Raw genomic sequence first — 26,899 nt, 5'->3', positions numbered from 1 at the left:
GCAACCTGTATTTGTCAGAGGCAGTCACAGTTGGGTTGTGGTTACCACTAAATACATCTTGTGTTACTATGTAGCGTGCATTACATATGCTATTATATATGTATATGCTGTTGTTGTGGTTTCTCTGTTTTGTTTTCTCTCTTTCTGCAGACTTCAAGAGTTTTGACTCGTGTTCTCTCTAAACTTCTTTCTCTGCTCTACTCACATCTCCTTTCCTTTCAAACCTTTTCCGCACCTTTCTCCCCTTTTTTTCTCATTCCTTTTTCATTTCTGTGTCCATTACATTTACAATAAACTGAAAACAATTTCTAATAAAGTTATAGAGATAAATCACTTATGGAAGTAAATCTGTTGGGCCTCACCTTGACACTCAGACAATGCTGACTGCCACAGTGCTGGACAAGACACGTTAAAAAAATATATACATATTTTTCAATGGGCTCAACAGCTTTCGCCACTTTAACTCAGAATTCACTCTGAGACCCATACAGGATCCATTCAACAGGCTCCATCAATGTGTAGGCATCTCTCATGCTTTCCCACCGGGGTTATGTATCAGTCCCGTCCAAAACATGTGGGGGTTGGGGTATTAAGTGACATGGTAACGGAGTAGGTGGTGAGTGCAGAGGTGCAGGTGACTTTACCTGAAAGCATAAACCTCTGCCTTTGTATGCTCTGCAGCATGGAGTACCTTGTAGGTTTGGATACTCGTCGAGTTTCACGAGAAAGAAATTAGGGTAATGTAACATCATATTGGTAATTACAGCAGCCCCTCCTGACTGCGAGGATCGCTGCACTGAATTGTCTGCAACTGTAGCTAAAAAACACGAACGCATCACTTAATAGCTGCAATTTTATTGTGAATTACACTAATTGGGAGATGCTTCACAGGCGCATTTATTAGTTTGGATAATTATAATAAATTGCAAAAGGGTTATTGGATGTCATGATTGGACTAATATGTGGGTGATTTTTTTAAAGATTTGAGAAGGCAGGGTTACGCACGTTTTCTGAAGGTTGTAATTTTTGGAAGCGGGGTTTGGAGACGGCGGTCCACAGATGTTGGCGTCTTGTTTCCCCCATGGGGACCGTTCGCCTGTGAAACAGCAGACCAACCCTGACGTCCGGGACAATGACGAACAAGAGGTCACTGTTCACAGAAAATCTGTTTTCAGAGTAAACTTGATACTGTCTAGACTGCCTTACTTAAGGCAAACATGTAGAGGCGTATTTACTTTTCCAGAACTGTACAGTTATATTTAAAAAGAAAATACAGAAGGATTAATAAAAAAAAATTGAATTTCCAATCCAGGATTTCACAAAAAATAAGATGTTTAAAAAAAAAAAGAAAAAGAAGGTACAGCTACACAAGGGAGACTCAGAGCTCCGAAGTCAAAATTCCAGGTTTCAAATTAACAGTAAAAGAAAATTGCCTTAGGTTCGAGATCTGGTTTTATATGCAGCATTTATCTTATTATTCACTCTTATAATGGGTTGTGTATTAATGAATAAGTGACACACAGCATCCCTCTTTGCACGAAGTGCAGCAAAATACATAGTTGTCGTCAGCTTTTGTATTGCTAAAAATAGACAGTCTGACCTGAACCAAAATAATCAGCAAACTCAACTGGCCTCCTGATTGCAACTGGAACACGGTTTGCTTGAACTTGACCTCATTTCCAGATCCATTAGGCTAATGGCGCTCCGCATGTCCACACAAAGTACAACCCACTAAACCCAGCCGCTAGCTCAAAATTTAAAGACTCGCATCATGTGGTCAGTCTTTGTCCCCACATGGAAAACAGACCCACCATACAATGTGACAGATCTGTGTTCCCCCAAGTAGTGCACATAATCTCAATGCCAGTGGTAAAGGCACAAATGCCAACTCTGACATAGGCAGATGTGATGTGTTTTGATAGAAGCTGAAGGGATATAAGGTGATCAGAAAGGGACAAACCACAGTATGACAGCAGGGAGATCAATTGTCTGTTAGGATTAATGTCAACCGAGAAGTTTGTCCACATAAAACACAACTGACCAGTTTTAACGAACAGGCAAAGAAACCCCGATTGGAGGATATCTGCTAATCTGAAAAACAAGCTAAAAAAAAAGCGCAGGGAGGAATAATAAATTACTCAAATTGTTATTGTAGATAACAGTGTGATAATACATTGAGTGTGAGCTAAAAGGGAAAAGAAAGGTCTTTGCTGAGCACAATTAGACGTGACCTGAGGGGTGTACGACAAATCGTGGATAATGTTTATGCTAAACCGAAGGTGAGAGGTTTCAATGTCACGAGGGTGGCTCTTTTTGACCCCGCTGCGTCACCATGGTAACATCCACAGAGCACATAAAATGCTCCAGCGCAGTGTTGAAGGGTCTTGTGAGAGAAACAAGCAACCAGGTCGTACCAGGTGAGCCTAGAGGAAGCGGCACATCGACCAGCAAGCCCGCGGCGCAAGTTTAAATGTTTTTACTGGTAAGAACTTCTCTGAAACACACTTCCTGCCACAGTGGTTAGCAATGTTGGTGGTTTTGCAGCAGGAAGATCCCAAGTTGGAAACCCAGACTGGGCTCTTTCTGCATGGAGTTTGCATGTTTTTCCTGTGAATGCATGTTTCTCTCCTCCCACAGTCCTAATATATGTTTCATATGTAAACTGTCTGCTGGAGAACACAGATGTTTGTCTCGTCTCTGATGGCCTGTAGAGGATGTACTATGCATCTCGTCCAATGATCGTTGAAGATGGCTTGGAGGAAAAACAATGATGGATGAACTAACTTCCAGCCTCCATTTTGTATTTTCTTGTATGTAACACAAGCTGAAGCAAGCAGAAGAAATCCAGATCCTAACTATAAAGCGTTATTGAAAGTGGCTGTGGAGATGTTGGAAAAGGCTGAGTCACATGTCCTTCCTGATCTTGTGTGGAGGAGGTTTGGGTGAAAATATCAATTAGTGGTTATTTTTCTGATGACATTTCAGTGAAAACATTTTCAGAAATGTTTAACATTTCAAAAATAACACAAAGTCCATTTTTTAGAGATTTTTCCATAAAATCTTTACTAATCACAGTTTCAAGGGAGCTCATTAAGTTTGCATCATGCATCCATGGTGTCTTTGTTACATGTTCAAGGTTAAGGCTGCATTCGTGACGTGTTTATTTGTTGAGGGTGTGCTTCATGGAGTAGCTTAAAAACAACAGACGAAGACATTTCACGGACCAACGTACCCCGAAGCTGTCTTAGGAAAGGAACACTTCTTGTATAAGAACAAATGGGAGGCCAAGGCAGAAATATAGGATTGCTTAAAAAAGAAAAAGAACTGGTCACTTTATAGAAATTGTAGTTATATAATCATAGTGTTATATTGTTACTTTAAGCAAAAATGTTTGTATATATTCTCATATGTATCTTGGAAGATCACCAGTGTGATGTTGATACCAGTGATTCGTCACCTAACAATGGCTTTACTTCTGTCTGTTGGTCAATAAAAGTTATCCATAAGAGGAAAAAAAACATTTCCGTTTTCTTTTAAATGGTATAAATCATCTTCAGACTACAACTAGCTGAAAATACAGGTTTTAACAGTCCTGACTGCAGCTACCGTAACAACTGATTCATTTCCCATGGAGAGGTAAGCTCACCGTGGCCTGCAGCACTGCAACCTAATACTTGTTGACAGACTGGAGCATTTGCAGGTCATATTCATTCAGCCTAAAGATGCAAGTCACAGCTGTTTGAACCCTGGATTAAAATTCTGCGCTGCTCCAAGTGCTTACTGACATGATTATTCCACATAAAGAGGAAATGGCCTCGTAAACTAACTTTATTTCAGGGTGCTTAAAACCACTGGCCTGTGGGACCGTCTGATGAGGAGTATAGTTGACTTAAGAAGCAGTCAGGTGCACCTTGAACTGTCCCAGTCATCTGTAAATCTGCCCGCAGGCTGTGAGAAGAGGTCGATAAATTTACCGCATTTGCTTACGTGTATCTGACACTAGCCCACACAATTTGGTCACCAGTTAAACCAGCCTGGAATGGATTATTACTTTATTTTTTTAGCCAGACATGCTATATACATCATGGCATTAGTTAATTTTACCTGGATTTTATCTGGATGCTTAAAACTAAAAAGTGAAACTGACAGCATGACCTACTTTTTGATTAATTCATCTGAAAAGTGACTTGACCCGTAAGGTGAGATTTAAAACACTGAAAACTAACCACAAAAAATTACAAATGAGACAAGGTTGTCATGGCAACCGTAATGTACCTCTGGCTAAACTATGCAGTGAATTCGAAACCCCTGATTTCAATGTACACTCACTATTCAGAACAGCTCAGTAGTTTGTTTGAAGTGATGCATGATGGGGATTAAATGGTCAACATTGCATTTGATTAACACAAATGTGTATAAATCATCACAGAATTCCTGCCACTTTGTTATTTTTGCGCCCATATATTTAAAAACGTATTACTCCAATACATAATTGGATGTTGCATAGGATGTACCAATCGCTACACCGGTACATCCAACATAACGATTGGATGTATTGGAACATCTGACAATGTAGATATCGAACATGCCCCACCGTTAGCTGCCCCCCACCCAATTAGAGTAGCAACTAACAGATTAGTCTTCTTTTTATCTAGTACTTCTGTCCCCCTTTCTAATGGCGCCCTGGGCAACCACCCATTTGACTCCTATCAAAACCCATCACTGTGTACATATAACCAGTGTTTACACCTTTTTGTGCTTCCCAGGGTTAACCGAACATGAAAAGCAGCAGTGGGTTTCAGTGGCAGCTGTTTGATTAGCAGCTTGATAAAGAGGAAAATCAAAAAGATGACAAACTGGAAACTGAAACTAATCCTCTGATTTAAAGCTGTGCAGTGAAACATTATTGCGCCAGGAGCTTTGCAGCTCTAAATACATTGCTGTCTCTTTCCACCACTACGCTTAGCACTCAATTCTTCAGCAGGAGCTACAATCTGTTGGATTTATGAGCAAATTGAAGTGTCGTTTACCTTCTGAATTTACTCTGAGAGCTCCTGGGACCAATTTCTGAGCAGTTGGGGGAAAAGGAGAAAATAAGCCCCCGCTGCTGCTTTTCCTTGTACACGCCAAGCCTCCTGGGATTCTGACGGAGGCCCGCAAATCAGCAGAAACTGAGATCCTCTAAAACAAGCTCTTCTTGTGTGTACATGCTTTCTGTATCACTGAGTAACAGGAAAGCTGATTAAATGACTTTTTCCGTTTTAATTGCCATTTGAACGGGTTTATGCCTAGAGGACCTTATGAGGATGTGCCAGTGTTTTTTTTTTTTTTTTTTTTTTTTCCCCCCCACCATATGGAGAGGCATCACTCTGTTAATAAGGATATATAGGAGAGCTGCATTCCCCTCTGGAATAAGGACATGATAGGAAAAGCACAGTTAAATGTAAGATAATTGTGTCCCGAGCAGTGAACCTCAAAGAATTTATTCAAAAGTCTATTTCCTCTCTCAATGAAATTCACGGCGCAGATCCAGCTCTGTACTTCTAATCCAATTTGATTAGCTAATTTTGTCATTTCCACCCGTGGCCTAGTGTTTGGTTCACTGATTAGCAGGAACGCATTTATTCAGCCTTGGTTTTTCCAACAACAGAATTTGCTATTCCGGCGATGTAATTCGCACTTAGCCATTCAAAGTCAACGCCGGACGCGGCTGCACTCAGCCGAGAGAACGGGTCGGCTGCAATACTTCATCAGCAAAGACAAAAGGCTGCCCTTTAACGGTATGGGATTGAATCTTTAATTGCTACCAAGATATTAATTTAAAACACTAAAGGAAAAATCTGATCCGATATATCCAACTTTTGCTACCTACTTTAATGAGCCAGCATCAACATTCACTTTTAATAATAAAACCGCATAATCCATGCAACCACTAGGACTGACAAACCTCCCTGACTCTATCTAAGCATAATATAACTAACCTTCAGATACATTTGTCCTACAATACTAAAATCCTTTGACACCAACCTAAGAAGTTGTCAAGAAATGTTCCAAAGACCCCATACACTGTCAAACAACAGTAGGTTTTCTCATTGTTTGCTAACTTTGATTGAGTGGAAATAGAAAATGTACTAAAAATACTCACCTGGAATACTTATTTATAGTAGCACTGCTACTCTAGTATTCATAGTTCTAGTTGAGCCCCTAATTATCCTCTTTCTCCAACTGCGTGGGTGATTACTTGGTAAGGAACAGGTGCGTCTGACAGACTGAATGGGGCGTAGCTGGAAGTGGCAGAATGTGGAAGCTTTTCCTCAGCAGAGCTCAGTGTTTACAACAATATACGTAAGGACAAACACTCGGCAATCCAGGAAGAGAATCTGTTGGAGGCTGGAAAAGACGTGAGAGTACAAAGACAGAAAGTCTCGGTATATTACAGTTGGTACTTTAACGCATTAATTTCATAATACGTTACAAAAAATAATAAATTTACGCAATTAGTCCCTTTTCTTTTTCCTAACGTACAATGGTTCAGGCCAGAACCTTTGTGTGCAGACGTTCCCAGAAACCTGACGCACAACCGACATTTGGAGCAACAAATTAATAACAAAACTGCTTCTCTCGGCCCATTGGGCGATTATTTTTGACCCAAATAATGACCTTAAGGGTTGCTAGAGAAGACTGTTGTTGTGTTCAAGTTCTGCTAAAAGGAGTTAGCCTATCGGCGAAGCTTTTCAATGCTGACGTCCCCAATGCTAATGTCAGAGTCCACAGTCCACACTTCTAAAATATTTTTCAAAGAAGTTGCATGAATCAGGGGTTCCTGAAACACTTTAAAACTTTGTATTAATCTGAGGGTTGAATATAAACAATAAATCTCTCTGTTGTTGAACTCAAGTTTTATCAACCATTCTTTGAAGTATTTTTTCCCCCAAGTATTCAGTTTTACAGGGTTAAAAGTAATCCAATTCAGGACAGAAATTAGGCTGTCTTGTTCAAAGCTGGAGAAATGATGCATCTTCCCCAGAGTGTGTCCTCAGTGATATTTACCCGAAGCACTAGGATATAAGGAGGAACCAACTTGGTGCGTTCAGAGCAAAACTTGAACTGGAGTCTTGATGTAATATTACTGCCAAAGGCCTCTCCGCTCTGTTTTTTAATCTTGGAAGTAAACAAGAAGAATCCTAATTTCATCTCGCCTTCCCAGACTGCCCTTGAGCATTCAATGTGTTGAGACAGATCACAGCGCATGTGCTTTTGTTGCTTTTTAGTCATGTAGCCAAAAGCAAAATAAGACAAAACAGACATACGCAAAAACTGTGATAAAGATCTAGACCTTCTGGTTCTAAGCCATTCTCGTAAAATACACATTTCTGGTCAGATTTATAGTATCTTTACGATGCTATTCAGCGATGCCGATTGATTTTTATGACTGAAATATGAATCATAATCTGTTAAAAGTCCTTCTGAAGTAAGGAATCACACCTTTTCTTAAAGTTTGCTTTATTATAGATTAGAAGAAGAATCGGAAGACTTAAGGAGCAGTCTTGATCCGTTGGTTTTCAGCACCAGAACTGCCACAACACAAATGAGTAGCTCACTTTGGTGTACCACTTACTGCTCTGTAACTCTGTCACGTGTGATTGGAAGTACACTGTGTTCATTGATTGGCCTGTGAATTTACATCAACATCTCAGCCACAATTTTCAATCTGCAAGGAGATTGTAGTAGTTGATGAGATGGCGAGCTGCAAATCGATAATTCCATGGACAGACATTGAGGTCCAAACTCTTCAACTCATAACGAACAAATACACCAAGAGTTTCGAAGAAACTAGACACTTAAGGGTAGATGTGCAAAATTACATCACCGGACACTCAACACAGCTCGTGGACACTCAAGGCCAGCCCAATTTCCAACGTTTCTGATTTTCCCGTCTTGCTATTTCCTTTGGTTTGTTGTTTTACTGTATTTCCTTATAATTCATGTAAAGCACTTTGAATTGCCTTGTTGCTGAAAATGTGCTATATAAATAAGATGACCTCACCTTACCTAGAATGAGATTTGACAATGGAGAAGGGGATTGTGACAAGAAAGCAAATCCTTATTGCCCTGGGTATTGGATGTCCAGAGTCCCGCCATGTTGGATCACATAAAGAACCAGACTGGATATAAAAAAAATATCCAGTCTGGTTCTTTTATGTATTTCCAAATTGTACAGAAGAAAAAAGCTGGAACCTGCACAAAAACGGATTAACATAACATAATGTCGTGCACAACACAGAAAATATTTAGTTGCTTCTTTTGTTGATTCAGTCAAGAAAACCTTCCAGATCGACTGACATTCTAGGTACTGACCAACAAATTAAAAGCAGTGTACAATAACTGGAATTATCATTGTTAGCACATTTTAAACATTCTTAGAAATGTCAACGAGCCAACACTGATCACAATTATCTCACAAGTACAGTTATTTTTAAATTACTGTTTTTCTGAAACGTCATTACTCAGCTAAATAAAAGACAGAGTCGCATGTAAGGGTTGAGATCTGCAATTCTAAACTTCTTGAATTTCAGAATCACTGTAATAGGGCTGTTGTAAACGAATATTTTAGTAATCGAGTAATCTATCGATTATTCTTACGATTAATCGAGTAATCGGATAAAAAAAATTATAAAATGAAATATTGGTAAATCTGGCATAATACCGGTGTTACTATCAGATATCAATATCAGTCCAATTTTTCATATTTGAGCATCCCTAACAGTTGCTTTTTTGTAGTTTAGAAAACTAACCTGTAACAATAATAGCTCACTTTCTAAGTTAACCAGAAGAAAAGTTATAGAAAAATCTGAAATTATATTGAATTTAATAACAAAGAGGCAGGCTCACAAATATGCTTATAAAAAATGTCTACAATCCAGCTTTTAGTTTATGTATTCATCTTCAGTGAGTTTAATAGATTAATTAAACTCACCTTGCCACCTAACCTGTCACGCTTTGGGTTTGAAAATACGGGAAATGCCGCCTGGAGTGGGAGGAGAGGGCGACACTGGTCACACTCAGAAACTCATCTACCAGCCATGTACGATGCGCTCCGCCACCCGTTTCTTCAGACCGGGATATGAAATTTATTGTGCGGTTCGTCGGTAAAGCTACATTTACACGGTAAGCATAAGCTACTCAGCCGCCCGCCCTGTTCAGTCTATCCGCTCACCTCAGCGCTCTTCCCGCCGTTCGCTTTCAACCAGCAGCCCCGGAGGAAAATGCTGCCGTACTCCAGGCATTCCCCAGTCATTTTAAGGATGCTTATTGGTTCCCCAAAAACGATAAAAAGTCGGGCATTATCATCAATCAATAAAATCCCCACGGGCCAATCTTGAAGATTGGACTTTATGCCGCTGAGACTTAGCTTTTGTCAACAACTCAGAGGCGGAAGTGAGAGCTACGCGCAACGCAAATGAAGTCCCGGCCGGAACACGGTGCGCTAACTAATAAAACATAAATTAACGAAGCTTCGAAGCAGGTAAATTTTCCTCGAGGAATTTTAGTAATCGAGGTACTCGAATCATTCGAGGAATCGTTTCAGCCCTACACTGTAAGCACTGTATGTGTATTCAAAGAAAATATGCATATTTAATACTCTATTTCCTTTAGACATATGATGCAGAAGACCAGTGAAGCTATAACAGTACCCTCCCCTCCCCCTACCCTGCAGTACTCCTACCAGTCTGATCAGCATACTGGGCACGAGGAACTGTCATCTGATATTTAATTGCAGCAGCAGCGTCTGTAATCAGATTTTATTAGAATGCGTCCACACGAAGCCTGCAATTGTAAATTTCTGGCCTGCGAGTGACAGGAAGACACCAATTCTACAACCTAACCCAGATTATCCAAGCAACACTGAGGAATGACTCCCTTTTCCCCTTTCGCTTTCACTCCATCTCCCCTGTTATCAGCTGTCACCATAATGAGTAGAGATGTTCGTAGGAGGGCTAGGGGTGTATACCTGCGGGTCCAGTCGGGGGTGCAGAGCAGAGATGAACTGCAATTGATTAGCTGTGTGGCCATCTAAAAGGGCTGAGCTGTAGTATGTGCTGGGCTTTGACAGCGGATGACAGCAAAGTAAATGTGTGCCGAGTTAATGAGGTTGCCTCCCCACGCCACACGAGTCAACACTCAACCGATCGATGCTCCAGTGTAAACAACCGGCAAAACGGCGACAACTGTGGCACATTTTAAACCGATGTCGCCAGAAGCTGGATGAATGTTCAGGCAACACTTGTTTTTTAGCTAGAGTGCATCAAACTTATTAGAGTTAGCTAAAACTAAGAAAATAATGAAAACTGGAATTGAGAAAAGCTTCTTCGTTAACCAAACTACATAAAAACGTGGCTGTTTCCATGACAAGTGCAGACATTGACTCTACATATGTAGTGAACAAGTTGTAGAGGTTGCAAACAAGGATGGACCCCACTGAGTCGGAGGTTTAGACTTTGAAAATATGAGCTCGCTGGAGATGAATACAAATGCAGGACTATGGTAACTTCTGATTAAAAACAATATAATACATTTTAGGGTGTTTTTTGCCAATAAGATCTTTGCTAGAGAAGAATTTTGTTTGGTTTATATCCCACCCCCACTTCCCTACAGTATTTTAGTCCATCTGAAGACATTAATATTATTAAACCCTTTGCATGCTCACTGAATTACACCAGTGTGGGTATGCAGCAGTGAGCCGACTGTCTAGCAGACAGCTTGCTTTCCTGGAGCCATCCTGCAGGACTAGCTAAAAACAACTGCCTTGCCGTTTTCTCTCCTCAGATAATTTCAAAACGCAAACCTGTTTTTGAGAGCATTTATATTTGCATTTGACTTGGGGGAGGGTGGACAGGAAATTGTGTGTTACATTGTAAATAAAGAAAGAAGGGAGAGCAGGGCAGGTGTCAGCAAGAATGCAATTTTTATCAAAACCTCGTCAATGCTACATGGCAGTCTCTGGGGCAGAACTACATCAGGCATCTACATCACCTCATAATAAGAAAACCAGGCAAGACATGGAGGGCAGGACATCTTTTACTGATTTCATTTCTTATTGGAAGGTCTTGCCACGCTTTATCCTTGGGCTATGTTTCATAAAAAATATGTCCAACTGAGAACATCCAAAGGAGCTAGTTAGTTGCTCCTTTGGATGAACTGCAATTGATAGATAGCTAGATATAGCTACATTGCTAAAAGCTCAGTTAGATATCTACTAGTTAGCTAGCTAAATAGCTAACTAGCTAACTAACTAGTTAGCTAGCTAGATAGCTAACTAGTAGATATCTAACTGATCTAGATATAACTAGCTAGCTAGCTGTATCTAGATGGGTAAGTAGCTTTTCTCTAAACTGTTGATATTGCTCTATGAGGCAACAGTTTAGAAAAGATGGTCGACGCCACCTAATTCAAAATATGAGACTAAACTAGATTTGGTAATGTTATTGCTTGATCATTGCTGTGTTTTTTGTGTTGTTTAAGCATAGATCTTGTGGCGGTGGTGTGCATGTGCTCACATTTACCAGTGGGTGCTGTACTGTTGGTGTCATAAGCACCTCATGACACCAACAAAAACCTATCTGGTGAATAAACTGTACATTTGGACAACTGTTTTGTTTAGTTTAGTCTTGTTATAGCACTAGTGGCCTTTTTTGCAGTTATCAGACAGGAAATAGGTAGAGAGAAGGGGGGAGACATGCAGCAAAGATCCAAAGCTCAGGAACTGAACCTCAAACTGAGAAAAGCTCACACCATGACCAGAATAAACACTGGAACCCATAGTTGAGATTGAAATAGTCAAGAAAGATAAAAGGTAATCCATTATTTATAATGTGTAATGAGGGATGCTGCAGGGCTGGAGAAAGGCTCCATTTTTAGGTCAGTGGAAACTACTCTTGAAAAGCAACACTCATCTCTGAAGAGAGAGGTACACTGGAATCCCATTGCTTTACAGCTGGGGTTGTTCTGGCTTTACAAGTACCTGCCTAGTCCATTACCACAGCCGCTCTGTTTACAGCAGAGAAAGAAACTAAGAGAGCATCTTATTGGCATCGTAAACTACCATGGCTGCCACATTGATCCAGTTTTATCCACTGGCTGAATGACCGGGACACCAGCAACTACCATCAATCAGAGATGAGGGTTTAGTGAACGTGTCACTGTCCTAGAAAAGGAGCTCTTCGTCTCTGCTTGCCATTTTAACAGACTGAAGCTCTTGGCAGCAGGAGACTTTTTTCCATAATCATTCATTTATCGTCTGAAGGTTAATTGATAATATATGCTCATTTTCCAAAGCTCCTTTCCACACACACACACACACACACACACACACACACACACACACACACACACACACACACACACACACACACACACACACACACAGTATGTCTTTCTATTGTTACAAGGATTTTGCCTTGGCTTCTATTCGTTTTTCACTTATTTTTTTAAAACCTAACTTAAACTCAATTCACACTCTAATCCCTAACCCAAAAGCAGCACTTCTTCTCATGGGCCCGGGTCACTTTAGTTGGGAAAATGGTCCTTACATTATATCAAATACAAGGTCACACACACACCTTTCTATCTTTACAAGGACTTTACACTGACTTCCACTCATTTTTCATTCATTTACATAGTCTAACCTGAACTAAATTCACTCCTTAGTCTTAAAACTAATCCCTAGAGGTGCCCGATAATTCCTATTTTGGTATTGATCCGATACCAAGTAAATACAGGGCCAATGTAATCAATGCCAATATGATATCGATACTTTTATATAGAGTTTGACATAAAACTTCTGACGTTTAGGTGTTTCCTTGGGAGCGAAGGAGTTCCTTTGAATTAATTTGCTAAAACCTAGAACAGAATTTGGACAAAGTTTATAGGTGACTACAAAATACTTTAAGAGCATATTAACATGACAAATTAGAAAACAATAGAAAAGCAAAATAGATCCACGTGTATTTTTTTACTAAATAAAAAGAATACAAAAATATATTATTTCGGAGCAAATCAAAACAAAATTGCTTTTGAAGTAGAGTGAGTTGAAATTTCAAGAGGGAATGTGAAACTAAAGTATCGACCTTACCACAATACTGATACTGATATCAACTTGGTATTGATATCTGTATTTTGGATTGATCCGCCCACCTCTACCAAAAAACAGCCCTTCTTACGGGGTCCAGGCTTTGGGTAGCATTTGTTGGAAAAAAGGGGCTTACAAGGTGAGAAATGCTAAAACACACTTACACACGCACACCTACACAATTCGGTCATTACAAAGTCTTTCATTCATTTCTGTAGTATAAAGAATAGATTAGAAATGTCTTATCGTCAACCAGTAGGGAAGTTTTTTTGTTTTGTTTTTTTTTAAAGGTTTTGTTGGCTCTAGTGGCCTTTATTTGAAAGTAGTTTGACAGAAAAGAGGGTTATGAGATAGAGGGAAGACATGTGGCAAATGTCACCAGGCTGGGAATCGAACCTGCGACCACCGGTATGAGGACTAAGGCCTCAATACATGGGTTGTGCTTTTGGCGTAAAAGTGCATAAAAAGTGTCAACCTTGCATTACTTGGTAACAAATTAAATTTTTATGCAAAGTTGCATTAAAACCTATATTAAAAGTCAATTAAAAGAGTCAACTTTGCATTAAAAGTGCCATTATCTACCGAATCACCGCATTCACAAGCCACTTTTGATATTGGCCAAGACCTAGATAAACTCCTTAACATTTTAAAGTTAGTCATTATATGGAAAGAGGGTTTTTTTGGGGGGAGGGGGAACCGGAGTGCCCGGAGAAAACCCCAATGACGGACCAGAAGACAACACACACAGTGTATTGAATTGGTAAATTCCTAAATCAGACCAAATGCAATTCTGATTTTTTTCTGTTCAGAAGACTCCACTCATTCAAAGTGAACATGTCTTGTTTCTTTGTGAAGCTCTGAATCTAGTTTGGTCTCCTTGCTTTCTGATACGTCACGACTCTGTTGTACCTCTTCCCTGTCGCTCACCTCCATTGTATCTTCAGGGGTCACCGCCTTTCCTGATATTGGTGGTAATAAAAGAAGATTTGTTCTCCTCGCATGCATAGCTTCACTGATGCATTTGTGTGTATGGTCTATCTGGAGAGCTTTAGCTTCAGAAGTCATCGATGAACGCGGCTGTTGTTGAGTTGGTGAACGGGCTACCTTTTTCATTATTGGCGGCAACACTTGAAGACTTTTTTCAGTTACGTACAAATGTCCAAATCTGCATCTCCGTATTCTCGCCACCTCTAACGGCGTGGCTGAACGAGTCGAGGTAATAGCAGGCTTCTGTTTAATCTGCGGGCGCTCTGCCTTTTCCAAAGTTTTGGATGCTGGTGGCGATGGTGCTTGAACAGATTTTCTCTTCTCCTGAACAGATCCTCTTGTTGACCGTCTTCTTTTCTTGCGCTCTTGGGCCTCAGGTGACTGTGCAGAATGCGACTCGTCGTCGCTGTCTGAGAGCTGTAACATTTTTAAAGGCGGTTCTTCAATACAAATCTCGTTGTGTCCTCTTGAGCATACGGATTTTCTCTGCTTGGGCGGAGGAGCAGGCTGTGGCTTTTGTTCGCTCTCAGAGATCTGAACCTGTTTTGCTTTATCTTTCGTTTCCACCTCATGTGTACTTTGTCTTTTGCCCCTCTGTGTGGTTAAGCTCTCTACCACCTTGGATGTGCCTTTGGGGGCCGCTGGGGGTTTCAGGGGCTCCACCTTCTTTAAAGTTGATGGTAGAACTTTTGTTTCCCTCTCATCCGTACGTCTGCCTGTGCCCGTGTATAGTCTTGAGATGCCTAATGGCTTAGCTTGACCTGCAGGAGTCTTGGGTTGGACTGGTTTATGATGCGTTGGCATTAAGGAAACCTTTTTGGATGTTGGTGGTAATGAAGGAATACGAGAGGTCTTTGTCTTTGATATAATCTGACTTTTGGCTTGTGTCGTCACAGGTTTAAAGTCTGGCAGGCCACAATGTAGGGCTTTAATCCTTTCTGAGACCGATTGTTTTTGTTGTTTCTTTTCTGCTCTACCCACGGTGTCGATTTTAGTGACTGACGTCTGTGGAGATGGAGCAATTAAAAACGATTTCAAAACACTAGTAGGATGTTTGTCAAGCTTCTCTCGATCTAGATGTATAAATCGGCTTTCAGGGAAGGGAACTGTTGAAGGTTGCAGGTCGTCTGGGCTCTTTTTTAGAGGTACAGCATCTTTTTTCTTCTCAGGCGTTTGTTCTACATTGCCTGCATTTCTCAGAACACCTTTTGCTGGCCTAGTCTTATGTCTAAGGGACTCAGCAATTTTTGGCTGCTCAAGAGGTTCTGTGAACCTTACCATTTTTCTTTTTGGTGGTGGTGGAGAGGGCATTTCAGGTTTTTGAGTCTCCTCAATTATAGACTCTTCAGGTTCAAATAAGTCAAATTGTTCCTGGATTGACTTAAGCATTTTTAATCTCTCTGATAATGACAGAATGATGCCTGGTGTTTCCATAGTGTCACTTCTCGACTCCTTTTCATATGTACTCTCCCTTTTACTTTCTGATCGACTTAACCGAGGCCTTGTTTGGATCTGTGGCGGCAACGCTAGCAGTTTCTCTAGTAGTTTGTCAAGATTTGTTTTATTCACAGGCAGCATTTCTACAAGGCTCTTACTTTCTGTTCCATCTGGCGAAGGCTCAGTCAGGGCAATTTGTAATAATTTCACAGGCCAAGATGGCTTCACCTCTTCATTTTCGTCTGATAATTTTGGTGATTCTTCGCTTTCAAAAAATTTGATGTATTCATGGCTTTTGTCAAAGCCAGCCAATATATAATCAATTTCAAATGTTTCTAATGTTTCCATATCTTCAGCCTCAGTACTGGCTATGAGCTCTGGGATATCTGTAGGTTGTTCAGTTTGAAGACCTTCAGGCTGCACCTGGACCTCATTCGTAGGCTGTTCAGCTTTTTTCTCCTCATCTTCACTTGGAGATTTTTCTGACTCTATAGTTTCTGGCTCTATAGGCACACTAAAAAGTCTAGATAGGCATCTTATTTTAGTGCTCCGGAATTCGTCATGGTATATACGCTTCAGCTTTTTCATGAAGAGCAATTCCTTCCTAACTTTAGCAAACTGAGCAATTGCACCTTCAACTGAAACATCTATAGGAGAAGAATTTTCTGGCAATGGCCTCGTCAAACATTGCATGTACTTTGTCTCTTGAAGATAATGTATTAAAGTTAACAAAAATGGTTGTCTGTAGATCATGTAGTCAAATTCCATGCCATCTATAATTTTTTCTTCTTGTGGTGGCATACTCTCTGGTCCAACTATCTCTATGTCTTCTACTGCCGGAACTTGTTTTGGAACCATGTTCACCCATCGATCCTTTCCAAAGATGCCAACAAAGGTACCGGTGCTTGACCAGAGTTTCACATTGTAATCCACCTCTGCTGTAATTATTTTCTCGCAAGCAGGATCACATGCAACACTTATCAACTCAGAAGTACCAGCTTTCCAAGAGGCTATCAGTGGAGTTGGTTGTGAAGGGTATAGCCATCCACTGATTGTCTCATATTCCATATTATCTTTTGTTTGAAGACCAAAATCCTCAATATCATACAAACAAACTACTCCATAGCTATCACCTGTCAGCAAAATTGTTTCACTTTCAGAAAGTGACACACAAGTAATTTTAGCACCATCTTGTATGACTGCCTTGAACCTACTTATCAATCCTCCATTAATTGTCGTTGACCACGCCGTAATGTAAAGATCACCTATTGTCAGCAATGTGCCTGTTGTAGCACTAACCTCTCTGCTCTTCAGAGATTTTACTAATAGGACTCTTTTTTCTTCACCTTGCTTCAGAGTAGACTCGATCAACAAATCATGTCGAAGCGTTTGCTGGCGAAGATACAGTTCAAGGCTTTGTATTTTAGGGTTGTTTGTCGTGTTGATATAGTACAAAACGGTTAAAGTTTCTAAATCCCAGGTGAGAATATTGCCATTGCTGGATGCTACAATCAGTTTGTCGTCATGGTGATCCATCGAGGAAATATTGTTCAATAGAAAATGCTCAAACTCATTCATTAACTTTCCATTAGAATTCAGCTGTAAGATTTTTGAGGAATCCTTTGTGGAAATGTACATGACATCGTTCATGAGGACAATGCTAGTCACGTCATTCGGTAAGGTTGCTTCTAGGATTTCCAGCTGTTCTCCACTGTTAAAGTTCCAATGTTTTATTAACCTGTCACAAGAAATTGTGATCAGTTTGCGGTTGACTTCATCGAATGACAAGAATGTGTTTCCAGCAATCTTGTGTTTGCTTGGTGTAATGTCAAATTCCATAACAGCCTTTCCGGTCAAGATATCCCACACTGTCACAATGCCTTTCTGGCAAACAGAGATAACTTGCTTGTAAATCCCGTGATAGAGCATACTGCACAAAGGCATGCAGTGGGATTTCAAGGTCTCATGAAAAACATTTGTTCCCCTTCCAAAACATTTTCCAATAACTGAGTTAGCAACGTAAAACTCATTGTTGTGTATGTTGTAGCATACACTGGTGATTGGGGCAGTTGGTATCAAGCCACTGGGAAAAATACGCTGCTTGAGGTTCCAGTCTCCATCAGTCCAAAAACATATCTGTTTGTCTATTGATATGCTGACAAACATTTTCTCTATGGAATTGTACACAACATGGCTGACAGTTTCCTTATGTCCTAATAATTCACGTTCATATGATTTGGTTTTGTGAGGAAACCACACCCGTAGAACGCCAGACATTCCACCGGTCAAGAAATACCTGGACCAAGGAGAATACGCAACAGACTTGTAGAATCTGTGGTTCCCAGGACTTCTATAGATCTGTGCGTTGACAGCAGGCTCACTTCTCTCTTGGTCAAACATGCACTCTACGACGGCCATGAATTTGGATGTCGTACCGCACATGGTAAAAGACTGTAAAGATGGAATGTATTGCACTTGAGTGCAAATGTCATCAAAAATAAAAATCTTCAGACTATCAAAGTTTTCACAGGTGTTGGTGCACAGCAGAGATGAGACAGTCACAGTTGGGTAGTGTCGTAAAGAGGTTCTTTGCAACTTCTTCTTGTTGAAAAGCCCATTATCGTGGATGTAATAGGAGACGTAAACAAACAAAAATCCTCTTGAGTCGCCACACGCAAAAATGCCCTTGTTCCCATTGCAGTAGTAGTCCATGGCTGTAAACTCTTCCTCCAAGATGCAGAATTTGATTCTCGTTAAATCAGAAAACTGCTCACAATTATAGAATAAGATCTCTCGGTCAGACGTTGAGACAGCTAGCATTTTGAGATCGCTGATGTACAACACATCGAAAACATGCATTTTGGGAGTATGGTGATAAGCAGGTGTTGTCGTCTCTCTTTCTTGAAGGGGAATACATTTTGATATTTTTAAGTCATTTGACCAGTATTTCAGCGTGCCATTTGTTGTGACCGTAATGTAATTATAGCTTTTGTAAGACCTGATAGGTTCCATTAAGCAATAGTCCCTGAAATCCTGTGCGGTTTTCAGATTGGAGGGTCGGCAAATCATTTTCACAATTGGTTTCAGACAGTGAGTCTGTGTGTACGTGAAATCATATGGGAAAAGTATGTTCTTGTAGTCCAAAGTCTCTGCTTGTTCATTTCTCTGAAGAAGATAGTGCAAAAGTTCTCCTAGATCCACGGTTCGATCGCAGTTTGTGTCAATCTTCATGTGTAAGACACGAACCTCCTCTTTTGTGATTTCTGTGTTTATTTGCGCCATCATCTCATAAAATTCATCCATGTCCAGGCCTCCACTTTCATCAGTGTCGGCCTCTTTGAATAGTTTCACAATTTCTGGAATGTTTTCCGCCGTGAACATCTTCTCTGCGTCCGAATCTGAAGATGGTTCTTCGTTTAACATGTCCACTTTTGGAGGCTCGTCTATGTGGGCTATCGATTTGGGAAAATGTCCGTCAAGGGACTTCAGTATTTCGGCTTCGTAGAAATCCGTTTTCATCGTTTTCCCTGCTTTTTGAAACATCTTGCCTGGAAAGTGATTTTACAAAGTTTTACAATATCGGTTTCTGGAGTCACGTGTCACTCTGTTAGAAGTGAAACAATGAAGAATGAGTTTTTAAATTTTTTTGCTTTTTAGCATCCTGGAACGAGGTGCTGTCACCAAAGATCAAAGCCCCCCTGTGACATAAGCTGATGTTGCTTGGTAACAAAAGCGTGTGTGGGAGGAGCGGAAAAATCAGTATAAGTGGCCCATTTTGGATCAGTGAATGCATCCAGTGCTACATTTGTTTGACGTCATGGAATGATTAAAACTGTCCAATTACCAAATGTTAAACTTCGAGTTCTACTTTTTTTTTTAAAACTAGAAAGCGGCCCAGTTTTGAAAGCTATTTATATTTCTGTCTTGATGAACCACCATGCCAGTTGATTCACATTTGACACACACACGGTTACTTTACAGTATTAAGCTCCATTTTAAAATAGTACAACATACTGCAATCAAAATAATCTCTGCTACAATTAGCATTTGATTGAAAGCAAAAACGATTTGATTTTAAATAAAGTTTCAAATATATCCAGACAGTTTAAGTGTAGGAATGAAGCCCAGGTTTGAGAATTGACTGCAGCAAAAACTGCTGTGGGTGTCTACAGGAATGTTGGCTGATTCTCTGAAAACAGCAGTTCCTTCCAGGCCACGCTTTGTACGTGGACAGCCAAATTTTGGAATATTGCTTAATAACTTAAAACCTTCTCTTAATTGCTCAACAACCCTATCTTTGATATGGTTTGTCTCCTGGTATTGACAATAGGTGCTTATTCACTAATGTTCTTTAGTAGACCTCTACTGCACAGAAGTGGGCCCCGTTTAGTGATTGCATGACTTCTGAAGACGACTGATTGCACTGGAATTTATTCAGGGTGTTGCACACCACGTTTCCTAATGTGCCACTCTGTTGGTCTTTCACAGCATCATAATAAAAATAACTGTAGGCATGTAGTTTTACAAGATGTGTAAAAATTCAAGTGGCTTGACTGTTTTCGTAAGGCACCGTCTGACTTGTGGAAGGGGGCTAAACATAACATGCACCACACTCCAACTCGTCTCCCAATGTGCACCAAGTCACGTGCCGGTACTGAAATAGCAGCAGTTAATTATATGAATAAATGAAACTTTTATAGTCTGTCTTTTCACTGGCGAATCCGACCTTTGCCCCCCCCCTTCATCTAAACTACACAAAAAACAAAATTGGGCCAACACAGAGCGCATTGTGTAACTCGTGATGTACACATGTTGGACACTAACTTTCTTCTTCCAGCTCTTTTCAGTGTCTGCAGAACCATGTAAAATGGAAATTGTACAAACGCCACACCAAAATATAGGCTGGATGGTAGAATATTTATATATTTACTTATTGATTTAACATTTTAGGCGTTTATACGGTTACCCATCCGTGACCCCTGCAGGTCCAACTCAAGAAGGGAGCTTCTATGTCAGAATGAAGAGTTCTGATCAATTTTAATAACATAGAAGTTTAAGCAAATAATTAATAACAACCTAAGTTCCATGAAAATAAAATGCATAAACACTAAAGCACCTTTTTTTAATCTGGTAAGGGATTCAAAGATGTCCTAAAATAATCTGAAACCTGACGATCCAATAAATGGCAAAGTAGAAATACAGGTGAGGAATTTTCAAAAATGAAAACTTTTTACTGGTGCCACCATCTTTTTGAAGATATTGTTAAATGTTTCCAGAGGTCAAAGGTCAACCAGTCTGTCCACCCGTATAAACATCGAACAAACTATGGTGTCAATCAACTGTGTCATGTTTATGTAGAAAAAAAAAAAAAACTTGCCTGAGTCATTATAATAGATATAATAGATTTTTACAAAATTAAATGAAAGACAAATTTTGTCATGTTTGTGTAGCACAGTTGATCGACAACAAATCTGTATGATTTTGTAATTGTGGGCTGGCTGGTTGACCTCTGAAAACAGTATCAACTGAACATTTTTGGTGCTCAAAGGGGAGAGGTCAATTAGAGGTCATGTGCTCTGGAGTCAAGGTTTCTGAAAGGAAAGCGAGAGCGCAGGTGAGTAGGTAGGGTGTGTAGGTTGATTATGAGTGGGTACGACTCTACAGGGAAGAACTTAAAGATGGTGAATGCCAAAGAGAAGTTTCTCAAAAAAAAAAAGTCTTTGCATTGATTTGCACTGAGGGAATCGTGGAGGGAGGGGGGGTAAAAAATTATCAACAAGAACTTGAACTCGAGGAAATTTACTTAATTTCCAAGAATCACTGGGTTAGGTCAAGAAACTGGCACTGTGACGCTTTATTTAGTAAGCAATCATATCAATTCATATGTTTTCTAATTGATTATTCACACACAAAGAATTCCTCTGTCTATTTGCAAAATGAAGCATTTGGGTGAATGTCTCATACTTTTGTGTGAAAGGCTTTAAAGCCTTCAATAAATTCCTGCACAATTCAATTTTCTTAGGAATATGGAAGTTATTTGTCCCCACAGAGTTGCACGCTCATAATATATCCCTGACTTAGTATTGAAAAAATTAGTATTTTCCAATAGATGGAAAGCAAGGACGAGTCAAGGACATGACAAAAGTGGCTTCGCTATCCATTCAATTAAATTTATTACCAACATAAAGTACCTTTGGCAGTCTGGGAAACAGAAACTGAAGAAATGGGGGATGTGTCCCCAGGCACGCCGTTCCTAACTCGCACATCCTGCAGACTGCAGTTCTCCATCAAAACACCAGAACATGGGGGCATGATTTCAGAAGACCCCATTATGCGGGGAAAATGTCATTAGCAATTTTACAATTTCACGCATTGGTGCAGCTAACATCTCTCTGGAAGACGGCAGGTCATGGATGAAAGGTAAGAGGCCCCCAAACTCTTGGAGCAAGCCAGACATTGAGTAATGTTCAGTACTTAGCATGAGGGGAAGAGGAACTCACGCATTCCTGTCCAGCATCACCGCACATCGCTCATCCTGGTACAATTACATTTCTGAACTGAGGAAAAGAATGCCTTGTTTTTTCAACTCCCAACAATTTTGAGGACACAGCAACTCATGTGCTCATCTCCATTTTTAATTCCTCCTTCTGCCAATCTTCTGCTGGTCCGAGGTATGTTTTTTCATTTCAACTTGATTTCCTATCAGAATAGTCAATCTTGGAGGATATGGGTTGCTAGGCAACATCTTTAAGCCATTTTTCTTACAATAACGACATTGTGGGAGATATATTTTTCCTTAAACATCAAAATTCTTCTTTTCTCAGTTCCACAATTTTTCACTATAAGTGGATTGCGTAGCTAAAACCACGTACAGTCGAAATGCCCTCAAAGAATGGTTAAAATTGCCCAATTCAATAGTTGAAACACCAAATATATACTAATATGCATTAATATGCACAGTAAAAACAGTCTTAACACTGACGTAACATCAATTCTCTATGATCTTCACTAGTTTCAACTAGCATTGCATCCAAGTATCTCAGCTTCCCAAGCTTCACTTTCTTTTGATGTTCTCAATGGAAAATTACATTAATAGGCACTTCTTCTGCGCATAGCTTGGAGTTACAATCCACAAAAAAAAATTGCAAATGAATCAACAAATTCTGAACTGCAAATAGACAGAGGTCCACTGTACATACATTATGTATGCTGCAGTTTCTGATCCACTGGAGCCTTTTAGGATTAGAGGCACATATCTTGGTTTGCCATTAAAACATAGCACATATTACTCTTTCATTTTTTTTAATTCTAAGACAAATTTGTACTTTTACAGTAAAAAGAAATCCTAAGTCAGCCTTGCCAAAGAAATCCCAATTTCTCACTCTTGCCCTAATCTAACAAATGTGGGTAAACTAGGTCAAATCGACTGATTTGACATCGTTTCTAAAACAAAAAAACATTGGCATGAGAAATCCAAATAAATTTATGTATTCTTCCCATGTAATACCTACAGTATTTTAGCAAAAGACAAAAAAAAAAAAAAACATCGAGCAACCTCTTATAACAACCCTTTCCGGAACCTCTTGCACTCATTTATATATTTAAAACTCCAAAACTGAGGCGAAATATCTGCATTGCAAATGAGTGTCAAACCGTGGGCAGAGGAGATGGATGACTCTCCCCTCTCTGAGAGGCAGCCTCTGCCAGAGATTGCAGATCAGAAGAGGCTATAATTACGGTGCAGCCTCGGAGACATACTGGAGGGATCAACCAACAAGTCCTCGGAGCTGTCAGGCTTTCTGAAGAGAGCACAGTACCATAATTGAGCAGCGCTGAATGGGTAGCATAAAGAGACGTTAGACAATCAGCTGCAGTTGACGGCTGATGCATGAAAAGGTTTGTGGTTCCGTGGCTCAAAAGATGCGCTGTGGTTTCTAAATGATCTGCAAAAACTCTCCAAAACAGTGATAGAGTCTCTGAAATGTGCAGAAACATATTGTTGTTTGGAGCCTCTTTATACAACAACAGCAGAAAATCAGTTATTAGGAACAATTCAGAGATGGCCAGTGAGTATAAATTAGGTTTTAAACATTCATAACCAACTCCAGACTCTTATCTCAGACTCAGATTTCATTCCTCCTTCTTCCTCTGCTGCATTTCAAGCATTTCAGCTGCACTTTATCTGGTAAAACATCTACATTTCTGCTTTTTGAAGTGCATAACATAAATTAAAGTCTTAGAACGCCACTCAGAGCAGCTGCAGCTTTCACACTGATGGGTGTCTGTATTTTAAAAAGGAGCAGTGTTATGTCTTTCTCAATTTATAGTACAATCAACAAACCATGTTAACGTTAGTTGTTAAAGAAATGCTATATATATCAAATATAACTTAAAAGAAATTTTACTTTGTAATGTAACACGTTGAAATAGGGCCTCTGTATCTTTAAAAACTCCTGCTCTTTCTGAAACTCCGCCTTCAGGAAGTCACCACAACATGGCTCCTCCATTAACCTTTAACAACATTTTTACCAGCATTGCCCTGAAAAGTAGCTCCTATAATGAGATCAGTAAATTTGCAGTTCCACCAGGTGTTTGTAATTGCTACTGGCTAGTTTGAAGGAGCTGGGGCGGGGCAGGGGGGCAGGAGGGGGAGTCATGTAAACTTAAAAAAAAAGTTGATACTAAATAATACTGCCCCTTTGAAGAATATGTTTCTAGTTTTCTGGACTTTTATCTGAGATATGTCAACTTTGTACATCAAGAAATAGAAGTTTCTACCCATTTGAGTTTTTTAACTCTGTCAGATTATTTACAGAGTGTCAGTGAGCTTCAGTGCTCAAGTCTTTTCACAAATTTTCAACCAAATTTAGCCTCAGACTTTGACTTGGCCATTCTGACACGTGGCTTTGCTCGGATCTAAACCCTTCCCTTGTCTGGCTGTGTTGTTTATGGTCGTTGTCCTGCTAGATGGCAAATTTTCACCCCTGTCTACACAGATTTACTGTACTAGCCTGAATTTTCAGAAAGGGAACAAAAGACAAAGGCATTGAGCAATCTTTAGGATTTTCAAGTCTGCTTTTTGACTGATGTCCATAAAACTTTACACAGTGTGGAGTGTATTCTTCACGTTGGCCTAATGCCATCCTACGGTGGCGTTAGCCGCTCAACTAAATCTCATTTCGACAAGAAAACAGACTTGTGTTTGTGTCATGGCAGGGTGGGACAGACAGGCCTGATGAAGCCACCGCCTCACAGCCACCTTCAGGCTATTTTGCAACAACAGAGCATTGAGGGAGCGGAGGGGGTGACACCAGGGGCCACGCAACAATCGCCGTGATGTCAAAGCCACAGCTGTAAAGAACTGGAGGAGATTTCAGCCAGAAAGAAAAAAAAAACATCTGCAGTCTCGGAAAACATCACTGTAAAACAAAAGGGCAAAGTCACTGAAATGTCTACGGATAGCTGGTGTGTCTTCCAGAGAGTGTGCCTAGTACCCTACCATGGTTTAAGTTCTCTGTTACATTTCTGACTGATTCCAATAAAAAGTTGGAGTTAAATCCACAAATTTCTTCACTTTTTGACAGCAAAGAACATCCTCACAACTACTTACCAAAGCTCATACTGCGTACAACAACAAAACCTTTTTAAAAATCACACTGAGGCAATCAAAAAGCCTCTTACTGACCAGTCATCCGCTAAAGGAGCTTGCATGATACACAGTTCGGAGACTCTGCATAGAAAGCAAGCAGACTACTCGGTCAACAAAGAGACAGATGGGGCAAGTGGTGGGCTTCATTTGAGTGCTATGCTTTAGATGAGAACGGACCGCCAAGTATTTTGAGAAGACGACGGCCATCTGCTCAAATCGTTACAAGTGTGATGGTGGAGACGAAGCCATTTACAAATCACAGCAGTAATCTGATGCGTTCTGTTCCAGTTATGGCCTAGAGATGTACACACAGCTGGGGTTAAACCTTGGTCATTGACGGCAGTCGTTCCGGTGTTGTCAGACAAACTTTCTGATGAGTAACAGATCTGATGCAATTGGCAGAAAATGTATTACAAAGCTGTTCAAGTCAGAATATGACTGTTTATCACCAAATTCAAGCAAAACCCATCTTCAACCATGCCACGAGAAGAAACATCTCAAACATGGCTCCTCAACGGAATGAAAGTCTATTGACTTTCATTTATTCTCTACAGGTACAACATTACAAAGACAAGGGGGTTTGCTGCAAACAGCAAGTGAGTTTTATAGATGTGGAGAAAGGATCCTTTTCCTGTGGATGACTCCTGGCAGAAGTCAACAATACATCAAGAGGAATCTGAAAGAGAAATATCAATTTAAATTTTCTGCTTTTGATACAAAATGCACCCTTTCAAAGCTGCAGGAAGCCCTCAAGCACCCGAGAGTCCATCCAAAACGGAGAGGGAAACCTCATGTTGGACAAGTAGATGGCTTCATCTCAGGAAAACTGCTTCAAAATGTTGACTGTGGTCTTTCTTCCTTCATCAGGAAGGATGGATTGTCGGTTGAGGAAAATCAAAGTGTACGAAATCTGTTCCGAGAAGAACTTGACTCTTGGCATAATTTGCTTTTCTCTTCACACGTAAATGTTCCATATGATGAAACTAATATTTACAGGTGCTGGTCATAAAATTAGAATATTGTGATAAAGTTCATTATTTTCCATAATGTCATGATAAAAATTAAATTGTCATATATTTTAGATTCATTGCACACCAACTGAAATATTTCAGGTCTTTTATTGTTTTAATTTTGATGATTTTGGCAAACAGCTCATGAAAACCCAAAATCCCTGTCTCAAAAAATTAGAATATTATGAAAAGCTTCTCTGAACGAGCAATAAAAATAATCATCTGAATCAACAAAGTAACTCTAAACACCTGAAAAAGATTCCTGAGGCCTTTAAAAACTCCCAGCCTGGTCCATTACTCAAAACCGCAATCATGGGTCAGACTGCTGACCTGACTGCTGTCCAGAAGGCCATCACTGACATCCTCAAGCAAGAGGGTGAGAAACAGAAAGAAATTTCTGAACGAATAGGCTGTTCCCAGAGTGCTGTATCAAGGCACCTCAGTGGGAAGTCAGTAGGAAGGAAAAAGTGTGGCAGAAAACGCTACACAACGAGAAGAGGTGACCGGACCCTGAGGAAGATTGTGGAGAAGGGCCGATTCCAGACCTTGGGGGAAGCAGTGGACTGAGTCTGGAGTAGAAACATCCAGAGCCACTGTGCACAGGCGTGTGTAGGAAAGGGGCTACAGGTGCCGCATTCCCCAGGTCAAAAGTCAAGCCACTTTTGAACCAGAAACAGCGGCAGAAGC

The 26,899-nt window shown here is 40.2% G+C and overlaps 1 protein-coding gene and 1 long non-coding RNA gene across 2 annotated transcripts in view; both read right to left on the bottom strand.

Moving 5' to 3' along the window:
• The window catches only part of LOC106927788 (uncharacterized), a 67,556-nt gene that overhangs the window by 16,613 nt on the left and 24,044 nt on the right, over positions 1-26,899 (bottom strand). The gene's annotated exons all lie outside the window — the stretch shown is intronic.
• On the bottom strand, positions 15,108-19,072 carry LOC148152473 (WD repeat-containing protein on Y chromosome-like). The gene is made up of 2 exons (XM_088003514.1): positions 16,357-19,072; positions 15,108-15,121 (listed from the first exon to the last, which is right to left on the bottom strand). Exons 1-2 carry the CDS (start codon positions 19,070-19,072, stop codon positions 15,108-15,110), a joined length of 2,730 nt encoding a protein of 909 aa, XP_087859640.1.

The sequence above is a fragment of the Poecilia mexicana genome, unplaced genomic scaffold (genome assembly GCF_051168715.1).
Source record: "Poecilia mexicana isolate PSO_F unplaced genomic scaffold, ASM5116871v1 scaffold_23, whole genome shotgun sequence".
Taxonomy (NCBI): domain Eukaryota; kingdom Metazoa; phylum Chordata; class Actinopteri; order Cyprinodontiformes; family Poeciliidae; genus Poecilia; species Poecilia mexicana.
This window is presented reverse-complemented; position numbering and strand designations above follow the sequence as displayed.